We start from the raw sequence: 20042 nt of genomic DNA on the forward strand, positions 1-20042 counted from the left end.
CATGTTGGACTGTTTAATGATTTTTTATAAACTTCCACAATTTTTTGTTTGATGTACTGCCTTGAAAATTTTGCCACATTATATATATATATATATATATATATCTATATATATACATATTTGAAGAAATGTATGACGGTGACATATTGTTTAGTCAGGCCCCAATGCCATAGTCCAATTCAATACAAAATTTTTTGTATATAGTGTTTTGGGCTACTCTCCTTTTGGGGGCACAAACTTTTATGCAATGTAATTCAACATTGCTATCCCTAAATCTTGAGATCTTAAGCATAAACTCTAGCATTCTTTTCTTGCCTTCTAAAAACACCTGTAATTACCAGTGGGGGGTAGTAGCAGCACAAATGAAATCGGGATTACCATTGTAAATAAGCCTATTCAATAAATAATTTATCTATTTACAACTATTTGTGGAGCATGATTGCACTTGCATACAGCCATGTTCTTTAACTAATATTTGTTATTCTTTTTTTACACTATTATATGGGGGAAATATCTACAGCTAATAATAAGAGATCTGACCTTCAAACTGAACTTGTCTTCTTGTAAATGGTATTCCACACTTACAATTACAACTAAACTATGGGTCCCACCAGCTTGTCATTTGTAGGACAAGTTGGACCTCTAAAGCGGACTGTGAAAGACTGACTCACTGACTTCCTGGACCTCAAGAACTTGTATCAAGTGGAAATAGAGGATGGGGGCGGTGCAGCCTGGATTTGGAAACCTTTTAAGCAACGATACCAATTGTCACTATAATACTGAAATAAGTAAATACACTATAGTGAACACCATGTTAAGATTTGGACCAAAATTGTTGAGATATTTAACATAAAATGATTAAAGCTGACAACAATGTATGCTCATTTATAGGGACTTTGCTGTTTTTTTACAAATTCATCCAAACAGAGTATTCAACAAAATTTATAAATTATAATTATTTTTTGTTTGTTTGTCTTTGAACAGCATTCCCCATTGGTAGTCTTCCTCTAATTGCCCGCTATTTTTACTTGCAAACTATTGATCTATATTATCCAGTGAAAATAGACATCACCACTGTTTCCTTTCACACACCTGGGATTCAACATTGAAACCTTATGGTAGCAACCTAAAATTGAAAATTAGCATAATAAAATAAAATCTTGACAATAATATTTATTTTCATGAAAGAGTTTGACATGAGAGCTATAACATACAAGCAAAGTCCAAATTTCTATGGTTATAAATAGGTCTTAATAAATAAACAATGAAGTAGAGTATCAAGTCAATAACAAGATTCTTTCAGTCGAATTATATATTTATTTGCTTACAATTCACTGCAATGCTTGTCATTACCATCGAGTTTGAATTTTTATCACGTTTGAACTTTGCATAAAATAACTAGGAAACAAAATGGTCATTTTACCGATTTCTCATTTAATGATTTACCACCTTACAAATTTGTGCAGATTTAATATTAATAAATTAGAACGTACTATGAATATTGTATAATAAATGTATTTACAATGCAGTGAAGTGTATTCTAAGATATTAATATAAAATGATTGAATTATGAATCCGGCGTTGTATAATATTTTGCTATAATTAAGTTTAATTTATGTCCTATAATTTTTTATGAATTCGAAATTTTGAAAAAAGATTCAGTGAAAAGTAATTCTTATTATTAAAATATGTGATTTAGTAGATTATAAATATGTTCAGAACATTATATTTTCTATAATAAAATCGTATCATATTAGAAAATTAGATTATGCTAGTTGCAAAATGATTGTAAAGATCAATGAAATCAAATGCATTACAAACTAGTTTCTATCAGACGCAAATGGATTTTAAGTACTTTAACATGCAGTTATATATATACATATTACAATTGTTTTTTGGGACTTATAAGCAACTTGTCATGAATGAGGTAATTCAATAGTTGAAATTTCTATCTCTATTGAACATAGTTTTATATTCCATGAGATACGAATTCACTTGACTAAATTGCAACAATATAAATAATAATTTCAAAAAAGTTTAAGAGGAATTAATATTACAGTCTATACAAAAACAATTATTACTATATCAAAGAGATATATAAATTGTGTAAAATCGTTGAAAATTAATACATACTACAGATTGCGATAATATTTTAAACTGTTAGTTTGCAGAATCAATTATACCATTAATTTATTCAATGGTTTGATATATTTGATATACCATATGATATGAAAAAATAAATTAACACTAAACCCATCGAGCAAAATAAAAACTATGCATAAATCTTTGATGCAAGATTTTGGATATTGTTGTGAAGTATGTGTCGAGTTTTACTTCGAATTGATATTTATTTATCAATTTTATGTTTTTAAAAAAAATAGATTTAATCTATTATATTATAATTCATTACGGTAGCTCGATTATCCAAATGTATGTTATTAGATTTAGTGTTAATTAGTATCTCAGTTTTTCGTAGCAGTATATTGATTCCTTTGAAACAAACAGTATTAACATAATTAATATTTATATATATTTATAGAAAGTATAACAATAAATAACTTATAATAGAAATAAGTAATTAACAAGAGTTTAATATAAAAACCTTTTTATATTGAATATCTGGAACTTTAAAGTTCTTTATGTGTAATTTATGACAAAACACCTAAAATTTAGTGCTTTACACTGATGTTAGGTAGTTGTCTGATATATAATATATATGACGCAAGCTTCATAAAAGAATCGTCCACATGCTAGGTAAAATAAATCAAAATTCAATCAGTAGTCAATTTTAACACTATATTATATTTTCAAAAAACTGTATATATTTTCTGTCATCAAAGGCATTGCAAGAGTACGCGCCCGAAATCATTTGTATCTGGCTTCATATGCGAATAATTAGTATTAATAGTGTCTATAATGTTCAATTACACGTTAAAATCTTAAAACGTTTTTTTTTTTACAATAGCCAAAATGCTTCTGATCGCTTTCATGCTAATTTTTCGACCTGGATCAGAGGCAAGTCTGATTCGCGACAAAGGATCACTTACGGCTTAGTTTGGCTAAAACACCCTGTGATTAAATGATTCAATTTTTTAAGTTTCATTATTAAAAAGCCGCGGCATTTTAATCCCAAATATGCATAAATAAAAACGCATTGGCAGCGGATCTATAAGTCATTTGTTTCGATTACTACATTGATTCGACCTGAAATATTTTACGAGTAAACATTTCAAAGATATATTTGTCTATTTTAAAAGGATGTTATAATTTTCTGGGTTAGGCCAAGAACACTCCAAGTCGATTCACAGAATGACTCGAGTTCGCTTAAGGCTTTATTTTAATGAGAGCGTCTACATGTGGCTCGGGAGGAGAGGAAATAATATTTATATATGACTAGATTGTTCAGAATAACATATACGTTTTGTATCTGTACCACTCTTTATACAAATTTCTACAGAAACACTTTGAAAATTCAAAATAACATCACTTATCAATACTACAATTATGAATCTGTAACTTAGCAATATTCATGTATTTATATAAATATGTTAATATGCACATATACGACACGCTGCATTACACGATTTTTGACTAGATTTTCTTGCATTTATGTGATGACAAACTCGATATAAATATTCATTGCCGTAATGTCTTTTATCAAACACTAGTTAAAGATATGAAAACATACTTTAGTTCAAAGATGTTGCAAATTAATGGCAATTTAAATTATATATGGAGTTTGTATCACAATTTAATCTCGATGGAACTATTCCCGGCTCACTACCGACAATGAGTCAAATCGCAAACATTTTTGTATAATATCTATTCGAATTATAATAATTATTTATACAGCAACACATTAAAAAATCTGAAGACAGTATATTAAAGAGTTCTTTTTTTATAAATATTTATATATAATTATCTATATGCAAATTCATTAAAATGGCGTAAATTCTTTTAATTTTTATTATATATGATAGATAAGTATGAATAAGAGAGCATGTATGATAGGATTTTTTTTTAATATTTTAAGAAAAAACTACGACTCCTTAAATAACAAGTCAATTTTTATACTTTTGATATATTATATATCAATATAGTTAAGTGTATGTATATAATATACGAATCATTTAGCTATCTAAGAGACGAATGGTCACTAATTGCGCATACTGGTTCCGGTGAAACGAAACTGACGATATTCAACCACTGAAAAGTCCATTTTTTGAATTATGCAAATCTAAATGTCCAAATACTTTATCGTTCCTGGGAAAATGTATGAGAATCATGCCAAAACTAATAATCAATTTTTAACTCTGTTGGTTTTTATAAAAAAAATCAGTAATATATGGCACTATGGGTATACGTATAACAATTATATGTATGATGAACGATTTAATCAAGCGATGCCATATAAAATCTAAGTATGAAATGAGTAAAACTTGTGAGTACTTTGTGTACTAACCCTTTTGCTACCAGCTTTGCCTTTAGGCAACATCCACATGACTACCTTGTGTACGAGTGACGCCTATAGACGACATCCAGTGTGACAACCCTTTTTTTTTAAGATTTATCACTCAAAGTTGAGTTATTGGGAATTCTAATATGTTATTGTAATTTTTAGTTCTTTAGGCGTGCAATTTTTAAATTTGAAATACATTTTTATTGATCATTATTGAAAAATATGGAAATATGTACAGCTGGGCGGTTTGCTTTTCTGTACAGCAGTATCAGGGAGAACGCTGCCGTAGCAAAAGAGTTAACTGTATATTGGTTACAAAAGAAAAAATATTATAAAATTTATTACGCTGATCCATTATGGCATATTTGATTAAACTTGATAAATAAAAATATACTAATATAAAATAATATTTCTTTGAATCTCCATCGCGTGCAAATAAAAGCTACGTCTTTGCATCTACGAGTTAATATGGCTTATTTAATACATCGTTACAATTAATTAAAAATTTGATATATGTTATTTCCGTATAACGTATTAAATCTCTTACAGTTTGCTCACTTTTAACCTCGCGGCCCACAGAAATAAGCGTTTTGGACCTTTATTTTATATGATATATTTCAAAAAGTCTTAACTCACATATAAAATACATCGAGTTCCCGATCACAATTGCGCCTGGTTAACTGGGTCATTGGCAAAGATCAGTGATCAAAAATTCTCTATGTATAAAACAAATAAATACAAATTTTTGGCTATATTTCTTGGACTAGTAATGCAGTTTCGATATCTCCGTTCAGATTCTAAAGTGAATAAAAAACGCGCGTGACATTCTCTTCAGAGAGAGACACTAACTAAGCTTTTTCGTACTCGTGTATTTTCTGTCCTGACGTCTATTTTTGCTCTATCCATTCATCTCAATCTAATTCCATTGGAATATTTTATGTACGAAGTTAATTCATAAATATTTTTTGTATGGTCATCCTATCAAAGAGATAAAATATCTTTATATATTTATCATTAAACTAGAATTTTTTAATTATTATTAATACACTTTTAGTGGAGAACAGCCGCGACTGCGCTCGAAGTAGCATTTGTTCCGCTGAAAAAGAGAAAGAAAATATAATAAATTGCGAATATATATTAAATTCATCATGAAATATCATTTTATTAATATGTTAATCTCCATTTCAGTCGTATGTGTCTGACGCTAGAAAGTTCTTCATGAGCTGTGTCAGATATGTATGCCTGACATACGAGTTTTGGTGGAAAGCCACGTCAATCACAGATGTCCGACGCAAACCGTACATTTGCAGTATGTTTCGAAACCTTGGCCTATCAGACAAGACACGGCTTGTCGAGAAAAAAAGTTTTTAATATAAGGCCATATTGGTCGTACATGGGTTACATAAAAAATAGTATTTTTTATTTGATGTTCACTGAAAGATAGACATTCAAATCGAAAATTTTTATCATATTTTGTTTTGATGTTTGCAAAAATAAAAAGGCATCTGAATTTCACAAAAAGTTCTGCGCTGGTCATGGCAACGAAACCTTAAAAGAAACGGAAGTGCCAAAATTGGTTTGCCCAATTTTGATCTGGTGATTTTCTAATCAAAGATGAAGAACGCTCTGGTCGTTCAGTTGCAGTTGATCAAAAAAGATTTGTCTACTTTGAACTGTTATCACAAACTGAACAATCAATTGTGATGTGTACAATAAACAATTAACAAAATTCAATTGAAAAAATGTGGTTGAAAAAAGCAGCATGAGTTGGTAAATCAAAAAGCAGCATGAGTTGGTAAATCAAAAAATCACCGTTTCGATTTTATTATTGATCACATATTTTTGGCCACTCGGTAAAAATTATTAAAGCTTGGTTGAGTTTTGCCACATCTAGCATATAGTCCTGACCTTAACTCCAATCTGATTACTATAGTTTCGATCTTTAGAAAACCCTTGAATTTAAAAAAAAATCATGATTATGACGTCAGATTGTACCTTGATCAGTTTTTTGCTAATAAAAACTAGAAGTATTATAAAGAAAGAATAATGATGAATAATAATGAAGCCTAATAATTGACAAAAGTCAGTTATAAAAATGGGCAATAAAATACAAAATATTTAGTTTCATGAAAAAATATCTGTTCGGACGTCTTTTCGTTTTATTATATTGACCATGAAGGTGACAAACTTCAGGGCATTAAGCTTTACACGGAATGGTTGCTACCCCTGGTGGAGGGGGTAGCGGAGTGTTTTAATTGAACTAGTTGTTCACTTCAAAAAGTAAAGTCCGCTTAACAACATGTAAATAACCAATAAAAATAAATATATCTTCTTTCATTATAACTTAGTAACAAATCAGTGATTGTAATTAGAACTGCAACAAATACACAAAATACAAACAAATCAGTGTTTAATACAGTCCATAGATACAAGAGTTAAATTATAACCCAACAACCTGAATTATCGAAGGAGAGTTTTAATAAATTCTATAACTACGTAACATAAAGAACAATATCTTTGATTTTCTAACAAAAATCCGCACTTACTTAGATGCCAACATTTACAAGATGTGACTATAAGTGTATTTTTAAAACTTTATTTTTGTAAAGAGGACTTCGGTATCTTTAGCTAGAATACTAATGATGCTTGATATTATTTAATTTCGAGTCAAGTAATTTTTTTCGAGTCTTACCGGAGTTTACTTATGGGCATAGTCAAACTGTCCCGTTCCGGAGGATCCCGTTCCGCTGCGGTGAAAATGTACGTTCTGCCATTTACTGTCACGTTTATGCCACACTCGCGTTTCTTCCGACTGTTGGCTGTGCGCTTGCCCTTGTCTAAACATTAATAGAAACATTATTAATAAAATAAAAAATAATATAAAATATGATAAATCTTTGAATCATTTTATAAAGGAACCTCAATCAAAATATCACGCTTCTATTGCGCATGCCTGAAGAGAGGAGGCAACCATTTTTCGTTTTCTTTATATTAGGAAAGTAAGTTGTTACTATAGAAAAATGTACAGAACAATCAAATAAAAACATTTTTTGTCATTTTATCTAATCTTTTTAAATTAATAACCATACCAGGAAATAATTTTGCATGTGTAATTTTACTCAAAAATATATTTTTAATTGCATTATTGTCAACTTTATAAAAATATATAATATTATTTATCAATATTCGGCTCATATAGGGCCTATATTGCATTGCCATTATTCCATGTTCTATATGAAAAATGTTAACAGTACATATAATGTTAGGACAATATTGATAAACCATATAGAGCCAACACGGAAAACAATATTGGGCCACGATTTATTTTTACCTGGGAATTAAAGCTAATTTGAGCAGCTTTTTGTAATTCCTGCACATATAATTATTAATTCGTAATTGAATACTGAAAGTTTTCTAAATTTAGTATTTTGTATGATAACGATAATAAGGTTTCAAAAAACCTTAAAACTACAAATATATATTTCACAATGAAACTGTGAACACACATTTTCTAATTTTAATATTTTCATTTCTCATTTATAAGTAATATCACGATGTGAAAACTAGTGGACTAGATTGGATATTATATATTTGTACACCAGGAATGAGGTACTCAGGCATATTTAGAAATATACCAGTAGAAATAAATCTTGGCCAGATGGGAGTGAGTCGTGCTGCTATATTTGAATATTGAGCCATTATTACCAATATTGTGCCCATATTGGCAGAAGTTAGCTTTAAATGAGCCGGACAATATTTGTTTTAAATATATTGAAAATATTTATATATAAAAAAACAGAAAGATTGATGAGACGATTCTGCCGTACAACAGACCAATGTTATGGCAAGGCCGTATTACGCTCCAACTTTCATGCATTATGCTACTTAATCATACTGAATACTGTCCAAATATCATATACTTGCTGTGCAGTCAGGCGTTTTACACATAAACTGCAACGTCACTTGTATGTTATGAAGCTGGGTCAGAAATACCCAGTTATCTAACTAAGATCGTTTTTTTTGACATTTGTGCGGTTTCTAGGTTAGGTTTTCTATCTGACAGCCTTTTGTCAATATTTAGTATGGAAAGTTCTTCATAACATAGCCTTGCCATAACATTGCTCTGTTGTGCGAGAGAATCGGTCAATGAATATACTAAAAGTCTAAAAAAAGTTGTTAGATCAAATTCACAATAGAGGAATTAGAAAAATAATTTTCAATAGAACTAATAAGTAAAATTCAACTGTATCTTCTTTTTTTACTCATTTTTACCATCATCGCTGAAAAGAGTTACATCACTGAAAGTAGTTCATATATTTTTTGTACATTATAAACAATTGATTCAATGTCTTATGTATATTATAATGAAGCAAATAAATAAACCAAAAAGCTTATCAATCAATAACATTATCCAACTTGCAACTTTCTACAATAACAAAGCTTGTTTTCATATTGATTACGAAAAGGAAAATACAGAAACGTACGTTAATGTTTGGTCTTTGATTAGAACATACAATTGAAAACAAACAAATGCGCAAATAAATGTTTAATGTAAAGTATTGTTTTTATTAATAATAAAATAAAATAACGTACTTATCGATGTACTGCGTCAGTCGCACATAGGCGATGCAAGCGGCGTCGTCGCCCAGGAGGTGCACGTGCGGATTCAGTATGGTCGTGTTCACAGCTTTACAATTCTTGCCCAGGACTAATCATTTTATCAAATTAATAAATTAATTTTTTTAACATGTTCCAAATATTAGAAATAGGGCAGGACGAGACACAAAGGTTTAATTTAAATTTCATGACAACACATAACATTTAACAAACAAACAACAATATTCACAGTTAACTCCTAATTATAGAAATGTTTTTTTTTAAGTAAAACTTCTTTAGGCGCGACTAGGATGTAAATCCGTACAAATGCAACGGAAGTGCGTTACGGCCGAGTCGAGTGCCAATGATTCGTCATTCGCTCTCGATGATATCATTTCTATACGGGTAGATTGTGATTAGTCGTCGTTTATGTGCATAGAAATCTGTCGTTGTATGCGTGCCGATATAAACAAGGAAATCGGCATAGATAAACATTATAAAGTTACATCGTAGTACAAATCTTGATTCAATGAAAAATACCTAAATCAGAAGAATATTTTACCCTGTTCCTTGAAAATAATAAAACAAATTAAACATTTGTGCCGAATCTTTGAAGTTATTAAAATGGAAAATATTTTTTAGGCAAGACAGACATCACAGCTGTTTAAAGAATGAGATTTTATCGCCAGCGAAAAAGTAAAAAAATACAAGCAGTCAATGAATGTATGTTAATTTTAATTACATGAAGTTCTTCAAACACAATTACATGATGAGTGAAGTTGCGAAAATAATATTTGTTTAGGCGTTGTTTAACACATTCCACTGTGTTTGAGGTGAGATAGAAGTTATTAATCAGCAATTATTTCATTTCTCTAATGAAGGTTCAAGTCCTAAATGCTAATTACAATGACAAACCGATCACGTCATATTTAAAGTATGACTTTAATTATATTATTGTTTTTGAATATTATACATATTTTTAATGCTATCATAAATATATAATTTATAATTTATCATTATATAAATGTATATAATGGTTGACACTAATAAATGTGTGCATCACGACTGTTACCATATTACTAATAAACATTATTCAAAATTGTTATATGATGTATTTATTTTTACTTATATGCCATGATGTACAGTAGCAAATAAGTTTTACTTCAATCGCGTGTGAACCCTACGCGCACTCTTTTTTATAATTAGGAATTAACAGGGAATTTTACTGAACATAGTTCGATAGTTGTTTGTTTGATACGTTTCATGTTTTGTGATATAGTTCATTTGGTTTAGATATTATAATTACTGAAAGTCATATTGGAACTTTGTGCCCCGCCCTACTTATAGGTGTGTGTTTGTTACATATAGCTTATATTATATCTCAATGTTAAAAAAAAATAAATTAATTCAAATGCATAAACTTTTTATATATTACCGTTCTCAAAATAAAACTTGTGGAAGTCCATCCCTTCAACTAAATTGCCTAGCGCTTCAGGCTCGAATGCCGTCAGATGAGGATCACAGATTTTGCTATATTTCAAAATGAAAATTATTAAATATTCCACAAACTTATTTATGATTTGAAATTAAAATTAAACTTATTAGATAACCCATATATAAGAATTAAAAAATAATAATTTCTAATAATTCTATTACTCACGTGTAAGCGTCGAAATCACCGTTGTTAATAGCTTCGATCAGTTGCTCCGTCATTTTGACAATTTCTTGGCGCCGGGCTGTAGAATATTAAATTATTATAAATTCAGGTCATATAAATATCATTTCAATGAAAATCAATGACAAACTCAAAACAAAACCAATAATTTCATGTACTAAATTGTTAGTCAAATATCTATCCATAAACTATTTGAAATAGCCTTATCGTGTTAGTTACACCACCTCAACCACTTTGTTCAGTTTTGGATGAATGAACGGTTAGTTACTACATCAGTGCAATCGTAAATATTATATATATTACATATCAAAATGCAATACGTGTTGTTAAAGATCAGCCTTTTAATACCATTATTAGAATGATGTTTTAATCGTGAATGCTTTTCTCAGACTGAAAAAGACTAAGACTAAATAATTTGTCATGGTTTAGACAATTTTATTTGAACAACTGTCAATGAAAATAAGAGTTTTTAAAATATTTTATAGTGGTTCATAAAAACAACAAACACTTTATACAACTACATCGATGATATGACATCTAGTTCCTAAATTCTTGACTGATTCGCATTGATTTCAGTATCGTTAATTTTAATAAAATGTTTCCAAATTACTTATGAAGAAAAGCAGAAACAATTGTGAATTCAAATATTTTTTTAACTAAAAGTACCTTTTTATTACTAATAAATACTTAAATAAATTGCAAATTACAAGTTCTGTTTTCTCCGTAAGACTTCTGCGAAAACTTTCTTCGGTTACATGCACAAATTTAAATTTTCAAGTAATTTTTTCTTGAAGAATTTCTGCTTGAAAAATCTACTCAATTTCAAATCTTTATGATGAAAAAAAAATTGAATTTAAAACCATGATTTAAAAATTATATGCAATTAAATTTGAATATAATATATTAAATAGATGTAGACGTAAATATAGAAACATATCGCGTTTTCGGATTTGTTATATATAAAATAATTAATTAAAGTAGTCCATAAATCTTTACAAAATATTTTGTCTTAATAAAAATATTTCGTTCAATCGAATATACGATATATTGAATGTATGGAATAATCACAAATGTGATCAAATTAAATAGGTAAAAAACTGTATATTCGGATATTTAAATTACGATATTGCGTTTTTGTCAATATATTTTTATCCACTATATCAGAAATGAATATGGAATTTGTATAATACTAATAACTACATTTAAAAACGGTTTTGAATAACTAATTAAAAACATTTAAATACGTAAATTCAGTCTTGAATAAATGTATAAGTAACTATTTTTTTTAATTAAACGTTTATATTTTAATATTTTTTTTAAAAAAATTCAAGAAATTCTGAATTATTAGAGTAATCACATACTTTTTTTGAGATGACAAAAATATTTAAATATGCTATTGTATACATACAGTATACTATAGTCGTTGAAGACAAATAAACAACTTGAATAACTAAGATCATTATTAAATATCTACGAATAATAGATATAATAATATAAATTTATATCCAAATAATTCGCTCAAATTTAGAACCATTATAAAATATTATGATTATCCACAACGACGTCATTTAAAAAATACATATCAAAATTAGTAACATTAAAATGTACAATTAAAACAGTCCGAGATAAACATCAGACATATAATTTCTACGGGGGAATATTTACAAAACATTCATATCTAATATTTATAGAATGGACCACAATAACAGAGGATGATGGGTACATTTAACCAGGTTAAATCAAATCATATCAATCATATGCATAAAATAGCAGCTAGTCTATATACAAATTTCATCATAAAAATTATTGTGATATTGTCGACCTTTTTAAAAATGCATTGGTGTAGTGGCTCGGCGCAGAAAATAGAAAAAAACGTATAAAAAATTATTTACACAAAATAAAATTATCTAGTCCAAAATCCCAATGCAATAACCTGACGTATTAATATAGGTGATGCAAATAATGCTATTTTTTGATAAAATATTGTTGTGCATGTGTGTAACTAAACTAATGATCTATGCATACATGCCTACATACATACATACATATACACACATACATGTATACACTCATATATACATATATACATACATACGAATAATACTTAAATATATCTAGTGAGTTTGTTTGTAACCATATTAGCGCCAATTGCAAGTACAGTTCATTAAAATATATCGAATCACTATCAAAAAATTTTAAAATAAATTGTTTCATTTAAAGTGGAAGCATTTGTTTCTAAAAAAATATATGAAAAAACATTATTATTTATTTCCTTTTCGGTTAAAATTTATTTTGGTTCAAGGAGCTCTTTTTTGGAGTACAAAATTCGGTTACCCGCTGCCACCACTTTAAAAGGATCGCTCATATACAAATTTCACGTGTATTTCTCACGAAACCATAAATTTTATGCAAAGCAAGTGCAAATTTTCAATTTTTTATTAATTTTTAAATTTTCCAATTGACGATAATGTGGTTTATTGCGAAATTCTAGCATCCTTGCGTTACCTGAGCACTGAGAATTAGTAGACAGTTGGGAACAAGTCTTGCTCGGGCACACAATCCTTAATTCTACAAACGCAAAATACATGTAGCAAAATTTTAAATCAAAAATATCATTTGGAAACAATTGGAAATTGACTCATTTTTTCAGAAACTCTATTATCTTCCATAATTAAAAGGGTTAAAATTAAAATCCAAACATAATTAGAAGATCCTCATAAAAATTAAAAAAAAATTAAATTAAATGTTATTCGGTCACATATGTACTTTTGAATCAATACATTTATAGAAGACCATATAATTTTTAATTTATAATAAGAATATTTTGAATATTAACATATATTAAGTAAAAATTCTTGAGTAAAAAATAATAATTTAAGTATTAAAATTAGATTAAAATTAAAATTCAAACATAATAAGAAGTTTCTCATAAAAATAAAAAAACTGATAAAATAAATCTAAAAATTTTCAATTAAATGTTATTCTGTCACATCCGTATTTTAAATCCATAAATTTCTAGAAAATAAATAATAATTATAATTTGTAAAAAGAATAACTTGTATATATGTTACATCTTGAGTGAGAAATAATAATTTAAGTATTCAAATTAGATTAAAGTTAAAATCCAAACATAATTAGGAGATCCTCATAAAATAAAGATAAAATAAAATAAATCTAAGAATTTTAAATTAAATGTTATTCGATCACATACGTATTTTGAATCAATCAATAAATTTATAGAGAACAAAGGATAATTTTTAATTTGTGATAAGAATAATTTGTATATATGTTAAATCTTGAGTAAAAAATAATAATTTCGAATGATTATATGATTGTACGCTTACGATTTGTAGCACAAAAAAATTAATCATAGTTTAAAATGATCTTTGTAAATTAAAAAGAAAATTATATGGAATATTTCATGGAAAATACTCATTTTTAAATTTCACAAATTTTTAAAAGCTTTATAAAAACTTTTTTACGAAAAGTGATGTAGAAATATTATAAGATATAAAAAATTTGATACTATTTTAATTTGTGCTCAATGATTGTGTCTCTATTGTCTTTCTATGCAAACTAATAAAAACATGACCAACTGTTATTTTTTATATTTGTAAATTTAAAATAAAATAAATATTAATTTCAAATAAAATCAAAGTCACGAAGAGTAATATGAAAAAAAAAGCTAAAAAAAGTTAAAAAGTATTATTTAGAATTTTTCCTTTACTTCAAAAAGATGGTTCTGCATCACATGATCACAGTCAAGCTAATAAGTAGTTTTTAAATCTTACTCATATATTTCGACACTATTATTTTTTATTTAAAACAGGCAAATTAGTAGTTAGTAATTATTTTTTTTATTTTTTAAAACAAAATAGTACTAAAATGTTGAGAGCTTGTGATGCACAACCGCAATTTTCATGAAATATCGATTCGACTTAAGATTTGTGCTTCGTGTCATTCTGTGAAAAGGTCACGACCCTTTCACAGAATAATATATACATATATATATATAACATATATATATATATATATATATATACATATATATTATGTACACACATATAATAAGCCAACGATTCATACGGCAAGAACTTATAAGTAGTCAAATAATCTTGCATTTTATCTCATGTAAAATATTTTAATTATATTGATAATTTGATGATCTACTCTCTTAAGTTTCTTAATCCGTTTTAATATTAAAAATTAAGTCACTTAGCTGTTCAGTACCCGAGCTGACAAATCGTCATATTTATAAATAATTCGAAAAGTTCAGTGCGTGAAGGATGCTAATCATGTACGTTTTTAATTTTTATAATACATGCACTCTTAATAAAATAAAAAATAATTTCATAGAGAGATAAATGTTGTATTGAGAAATTCAAATTATAATTTTATGTGTATATAGACGTTTTAATGAACTAGTATAATAAGATTGGCCTAATTATATATTCTTACAAAAATTTCGTTGGCTTCATCATTAACTTTCATACCTATGTCATATATATATTTCCACACTTCTTGACTAACAAGAAGAACTCGTTCTTTTCTCGCATAGTATTTTGATGAAACTAGGCATAATGGTTGATTTTATACCCAAACTGACTGATGTAAATATTACAGGCCTAGAAAAGCGGTTCAATTTTAAAAATTAATCACAGTTTGCATTTTAGCAGCGCGCAGTATAAATATAGCTTGCGACAAAATTCTGTATAGCGCGCTGCTAAAATACAATCTTTATTTTGAATTAAACTTCTTTAGGCGCGACTAGGGTGTAAATCCGTACAAATGCAACGGTGTCAATGATTCGTCATTCGCTCCCGATGATATCATTTCTATACGGGTAGATTGTGATTAGTCGTCGCGTATGTGAATAGAGATCTGTCGTTGTATGCGTACCGATATCAACAAGAAAATCGGCATAGATAATAAACTTTATAAAGTTTACATCGTAGTAGTCTTGATTTAATGAAAATGCCTGAATCAGAAGAATATTTACTTTCAGAATCAGAAGAACATTTTCTTTTCAACGGGAAAAGAAAATTATGTAGGGTTTTAGCTAACGAGTTGTTGAGTGTCAAGGCTGTGGCGGGAATGAACCTTCGGTTTCTATTCCTTTCGTGCCTAAAGTTGATAACAAATTGCAATTATTTTTCAAAACATACAAAAACTATCCAATAAACTTAATCAATTAGAAGTAGTTATAGATAATTATAAACCCCAAAATAATATGTTTTTTGCTGAACACTGGTTAAATAAGTCGGATCTTGAATTAATTAAATTAAAGGTTATAATTTATCTTCTCATTTCTGTCGAACTCATCATATGGCCACGAGGTGTGTGCATTTTTGTAAGTGATTTGTATTCGTTCTAAACCCGTTTAATACTAATACTCTTCAAGTAGAAAAACTTTTTTGAATATTGTGCTGTTGAAATTAATCTCTCAAATGACGTCGTGTGTCTTATATGCGTTATTCGATCTCCTGACCAGAATGTTAATATGTTCATCTCGCTGATGTACGAATTGATTCATAACCTTTTTGATAAATATTCCAAAATCATTGTTTGCGGCGATTTTAATATACACTTTGATAAGCAATCGAAGCCTCCATTGAATTCAATTTGAATATGCAGTCTTTTGGTTTAACTCGTACTTAATTAACCTACCTACTCGTTTTTCGCATCAATCTTCTTCTTGCATTGATAATTTCTTCACCAATTTAAAAGACTTTGATTCGCGTGTTATAAATACCACTCTTTCAGACCATCGAGGCATAATATTAAATTTTTGTAATTTTTCAACTTCTAAATCTACCTTTATCTTACACAAACGTTATTTTGATGAATCAAATAAATTGATTTTCAAATGTCTTCTAGAAAAGGAATCATGGACCCTGCTTAACAAGTCCAAAGACTCAAATACAATGTTCGACAACTTTATTTCTACATTTTTATTCAACTTCAATCAAGCTTTTCCTCTCATTAAGAAAACCGTTTGCCCAAAAAATAATACTTCAACTCCTTGGCTAACTAAAGGGTTGAGAATTTCACTTAAAAGATTAGCATTTCTTGAGAGATTATCGGTACATAATAATAACATGGCTTTTATAATTTATTTTTTGAAATATAGGGCAACTTTAAATGATCTAATCAATTTAGCCAAGATCAAATTCAACGAAAACTTAATTTTAATTCAGCAAATAAACAGAAAACAATTTGGTCCTTAATTAACTCGGAAATCAACACGAAAACTAAATCTTCACAGATTGATTGTCTTACAATTAACGGCAACAAGATTATTGATAAGTAGTCATATCTAATAAATTTAATCACTTTTTTGTCACCGAAGCGTCTAAATTAACAAGCGCAATCAACTCGATCACCACTAGTTCGACTAAATCTTTATCCGCGCGAAATAATTCTACATTCGTTCTTTATCCTGTAAATTCAGATGAACTAAAGCAAACCTTTCTATCGATAAAAGTTACTAGTTCAGCGGGTCCGGATCAGATACCTAGTCTTATTCTTAAAGAATTCTATCCCTTTTTCATAGATAAATTTATGTTATGTTTAAATAAATGCTTCGATGAAGGAATATTTCCATCCCACCTCAAGCATTCAAAGATTTTTCCACTTCATAAGAAAAATAATAAAGACGATATAAATAATTACCGTCCTATTTCCCTCTTGAACTCTTTCGATAAAATAATTGAAAAAATCTTGCATACTAGATTAACGTCTTTTCTCAATAAATATAATATTTTGTTCAAGAATCAGCATGGTTTCCGAAAGAACCATTCTACTTCCCACTCAATTTATAATTTAGTTCATAACATCATTGACTCTTTCGAAGAAGCCACATATTGTACTGCGATATTTTGCGATCTGTCCAAAGCTTTCGATAGTATTTCTCATCAAAGACTTCTTGACAAATTAGAAAATTGTGGTATTCGCGGACGTTCGCTCAAACTATTTAAATCTTACCTGTCTAATCGAACACAAAGCGTTTACTTAAATAATAATCACGAGCAAATAATTTCGGATAAATTGACAAGTACATTGGGCGTGCCCCAAGGATCAATTTTAGGGCCTCTCTTATTTCTCATATATATTAATGATTTACCTCATTGTACAAATCTTGTGATTTTATTCTTTTTGCGGATGATACCAGCGTTATCATCAAGGCCAAATCTCCTAATGAATTACAACATAAATTAAGCGTGGTTATGTCAGAAATAACGAAATGGTTTTGTGAAAATAATCTAGTTCTCAATAATGATAAGACCCAAATCATATCTTTTTGTACAAAAATCGTTTATCCAATAATATTACTTCTTTAACCATCAATAATTCAACACATAATTTTTCGCAAGTATCAAAGTTTTTTGGTATCCATATTAATAATAATTTAAAGTGGTCTGATCATATCTCTATCTCTCTATCACCAACTTTATCTAGAACATGTTTCATTTTGCGCACCCTAAAACCCAAACTTGGTTTAAATTGCTTACTTTCAGTTTATTATAGCAACTTTTATTCTCACGTTTCATACGGCATTCAATTCTGGGGTTTTTCATCCGAACTAATTAAAATATTTAAGCTTCAGAAAAGAGCTATTCGAATAATTTTTCCTTGCCCAGTAAAGCCTCCTGCAGACCCATATTTAAAAAATACAATATTCTAACTGTCCCATGCATTTTTCTTCTGGTAACATTAACTTTCATCAAAAACAATTCGAAACTTTTTGATATGGCTTCGTCCTCAAATTACAACACTAGACACAAACCTATTAAGGCGCGTACATATAAATTAGCCAGCTCTTTCAATACGATCGACGGTCTAGGTATTCAGCTTATGAATAAACTTCCACTCAATATCCGAAACTTAGACAGCAAAAAATTTCATGCTTCCCTAGTTAAACTTTTTAAAGACATAGCTTTTTATGACATTACTGAATTTTCTCAATTTGAATTCAATAACTATTTCTTGCATAATCCTTATCCTGTATCTATGTAGTCTGGCCATTTGATCGCCTGTACAACCATTATTTTTTTTCATTTTTTTATTGCTATTTTATTAATTTAAATTTTTTACGGTTTTAAATGAGGATAACTTTCAAACCTTGTGCAAGAATTTTGAGCTTGACTGGTGGTCAAATAGACTTTAATATGATGAACATTGTATTTAATGTTCGAATGTTTTTTTTCAGCTCTTTTTTTCAGAAGCGAAATTCGTGCAGCTACTATGATTATTATAAAATTACTATCCTTTTAATATTAACTATGAATAAGCTTGACAAGAGCCTGAAATAATATCTATTATTATTGATTACGGCTTGCTTATGAATAAATAAATAAAATAAATAAAAATTTTACCCTTTCCTTGAAATATAAAACAATTAATAATAATAAAATTAATTAAACAATTAACGTAAGTTTATTAATTAGAAATTATTTCTATATTATTCGTAGTTTCTATAAATATTTGAAGTTATTAAAATGGAAAATATTTTTAGGCAAAACAGATATTACAGCTGTTCAAAGAATGAGATTATATCGCCAGCAAAAAATTAAAAAAATACAAGCAGTCAATGAATGTATGTTAATTTTAATTACATGAAGTTCTTCAAACACAATTGCATGATGAATGAAGTTGCAAAAACAATATTTGTTTGGGCGTCGTTTAACATAATCCACTGTGTGAACGAACATATAGAAGTTATTAATCAGCAATTACTTCATTTCTCTCATGAAGGTTCATTTCTAATTACAATGACAAACCGATCATGTCATATCTGAAGTATGACTTTATTTACATTATTGTTTTCAAATATTATACATATTTTGAATGCTATTATAAATATATAATTTATATTTTATTATTATATAAATGTGTATAATGGTTGACACTAAAAATGATGTGCATTACGAGTGTTACCATATTACTAATGAGCATTAATCAAAATGGTTATATGATGTATTTATTTTTACTAATATTTGCTACTTTGTACAGCAGCAAATAAGTTTTACTTCAATCGCGTGTGATCCTTACGCGCACATTTTTATAATAAAACCGCTTTCCATAGGCCTCTAATATTTTACGCCGATCATGTTAGATAAATAAAATCTGCCATTGTGCTAAGTATGATCAAAATCTCAGACTAGCAACCCGCAGTTCTCTTTGTAAGTTTCTAGTCTTCGACTAAAAATCGAGATATTCACCTTCATTCAACATGTTGTATAAACGATGTATTAAAATAAAAACAACCGAAACAACACTCAATATCAATCAGTCATTTTTTCGCCAGTCGGA

At 28.4% G+C, this 20042-nt stretch overlaps 1 protein-coding gene across 3 annotated transcripts; it reads right to left on the minus strand.

Moving 5' to 3' along the window:
* Window positions 1-999: 999 nt before the first annotated feature.
* On the minus strand, window positions 1000-10789 carry LOC113377383 (calcium/calmodulin-dependent protein kinase type II alpha chain-like; the record flags this gene model as incomplete). Of its 3 annotated transcripts, XR_003367101.1 has the most annotated exon segments (6): window positions 4054-5437; window positions 5506-5555; window positions 7152-7296; window positions 9053-9167; window positions 10491-10585; window positions 10716-10789. XR_003367101.1 is itself a non-coding variant. In XM_026617684.1 (5 exon segments), coding segments are annotated over 4 exon segments (423 nt in total), but the record flags the coding sequence as incomplete, so codon positions are not given.
* Window positions 10790-20042: the final 9253 nt, after the last annotated feature.

Source organism: Ctenocephalides felis, unplaced genomic scaffold (assembly GCF_003426905.1).
Source record: "Ctenocephalides felis isolate EL2017-DRISC unplaced genomic scaffold, ASM342690v1 CF-g0.4_SCAFFOLD_01886, whole genome shotgun sequence".
Lineage (NCBI taxonomy): Eukaryota > Metazoa > Arthropoda > Insecta > Siphonaptera > Pulicidae > Ctenocephalides > Ctenocephalides felis.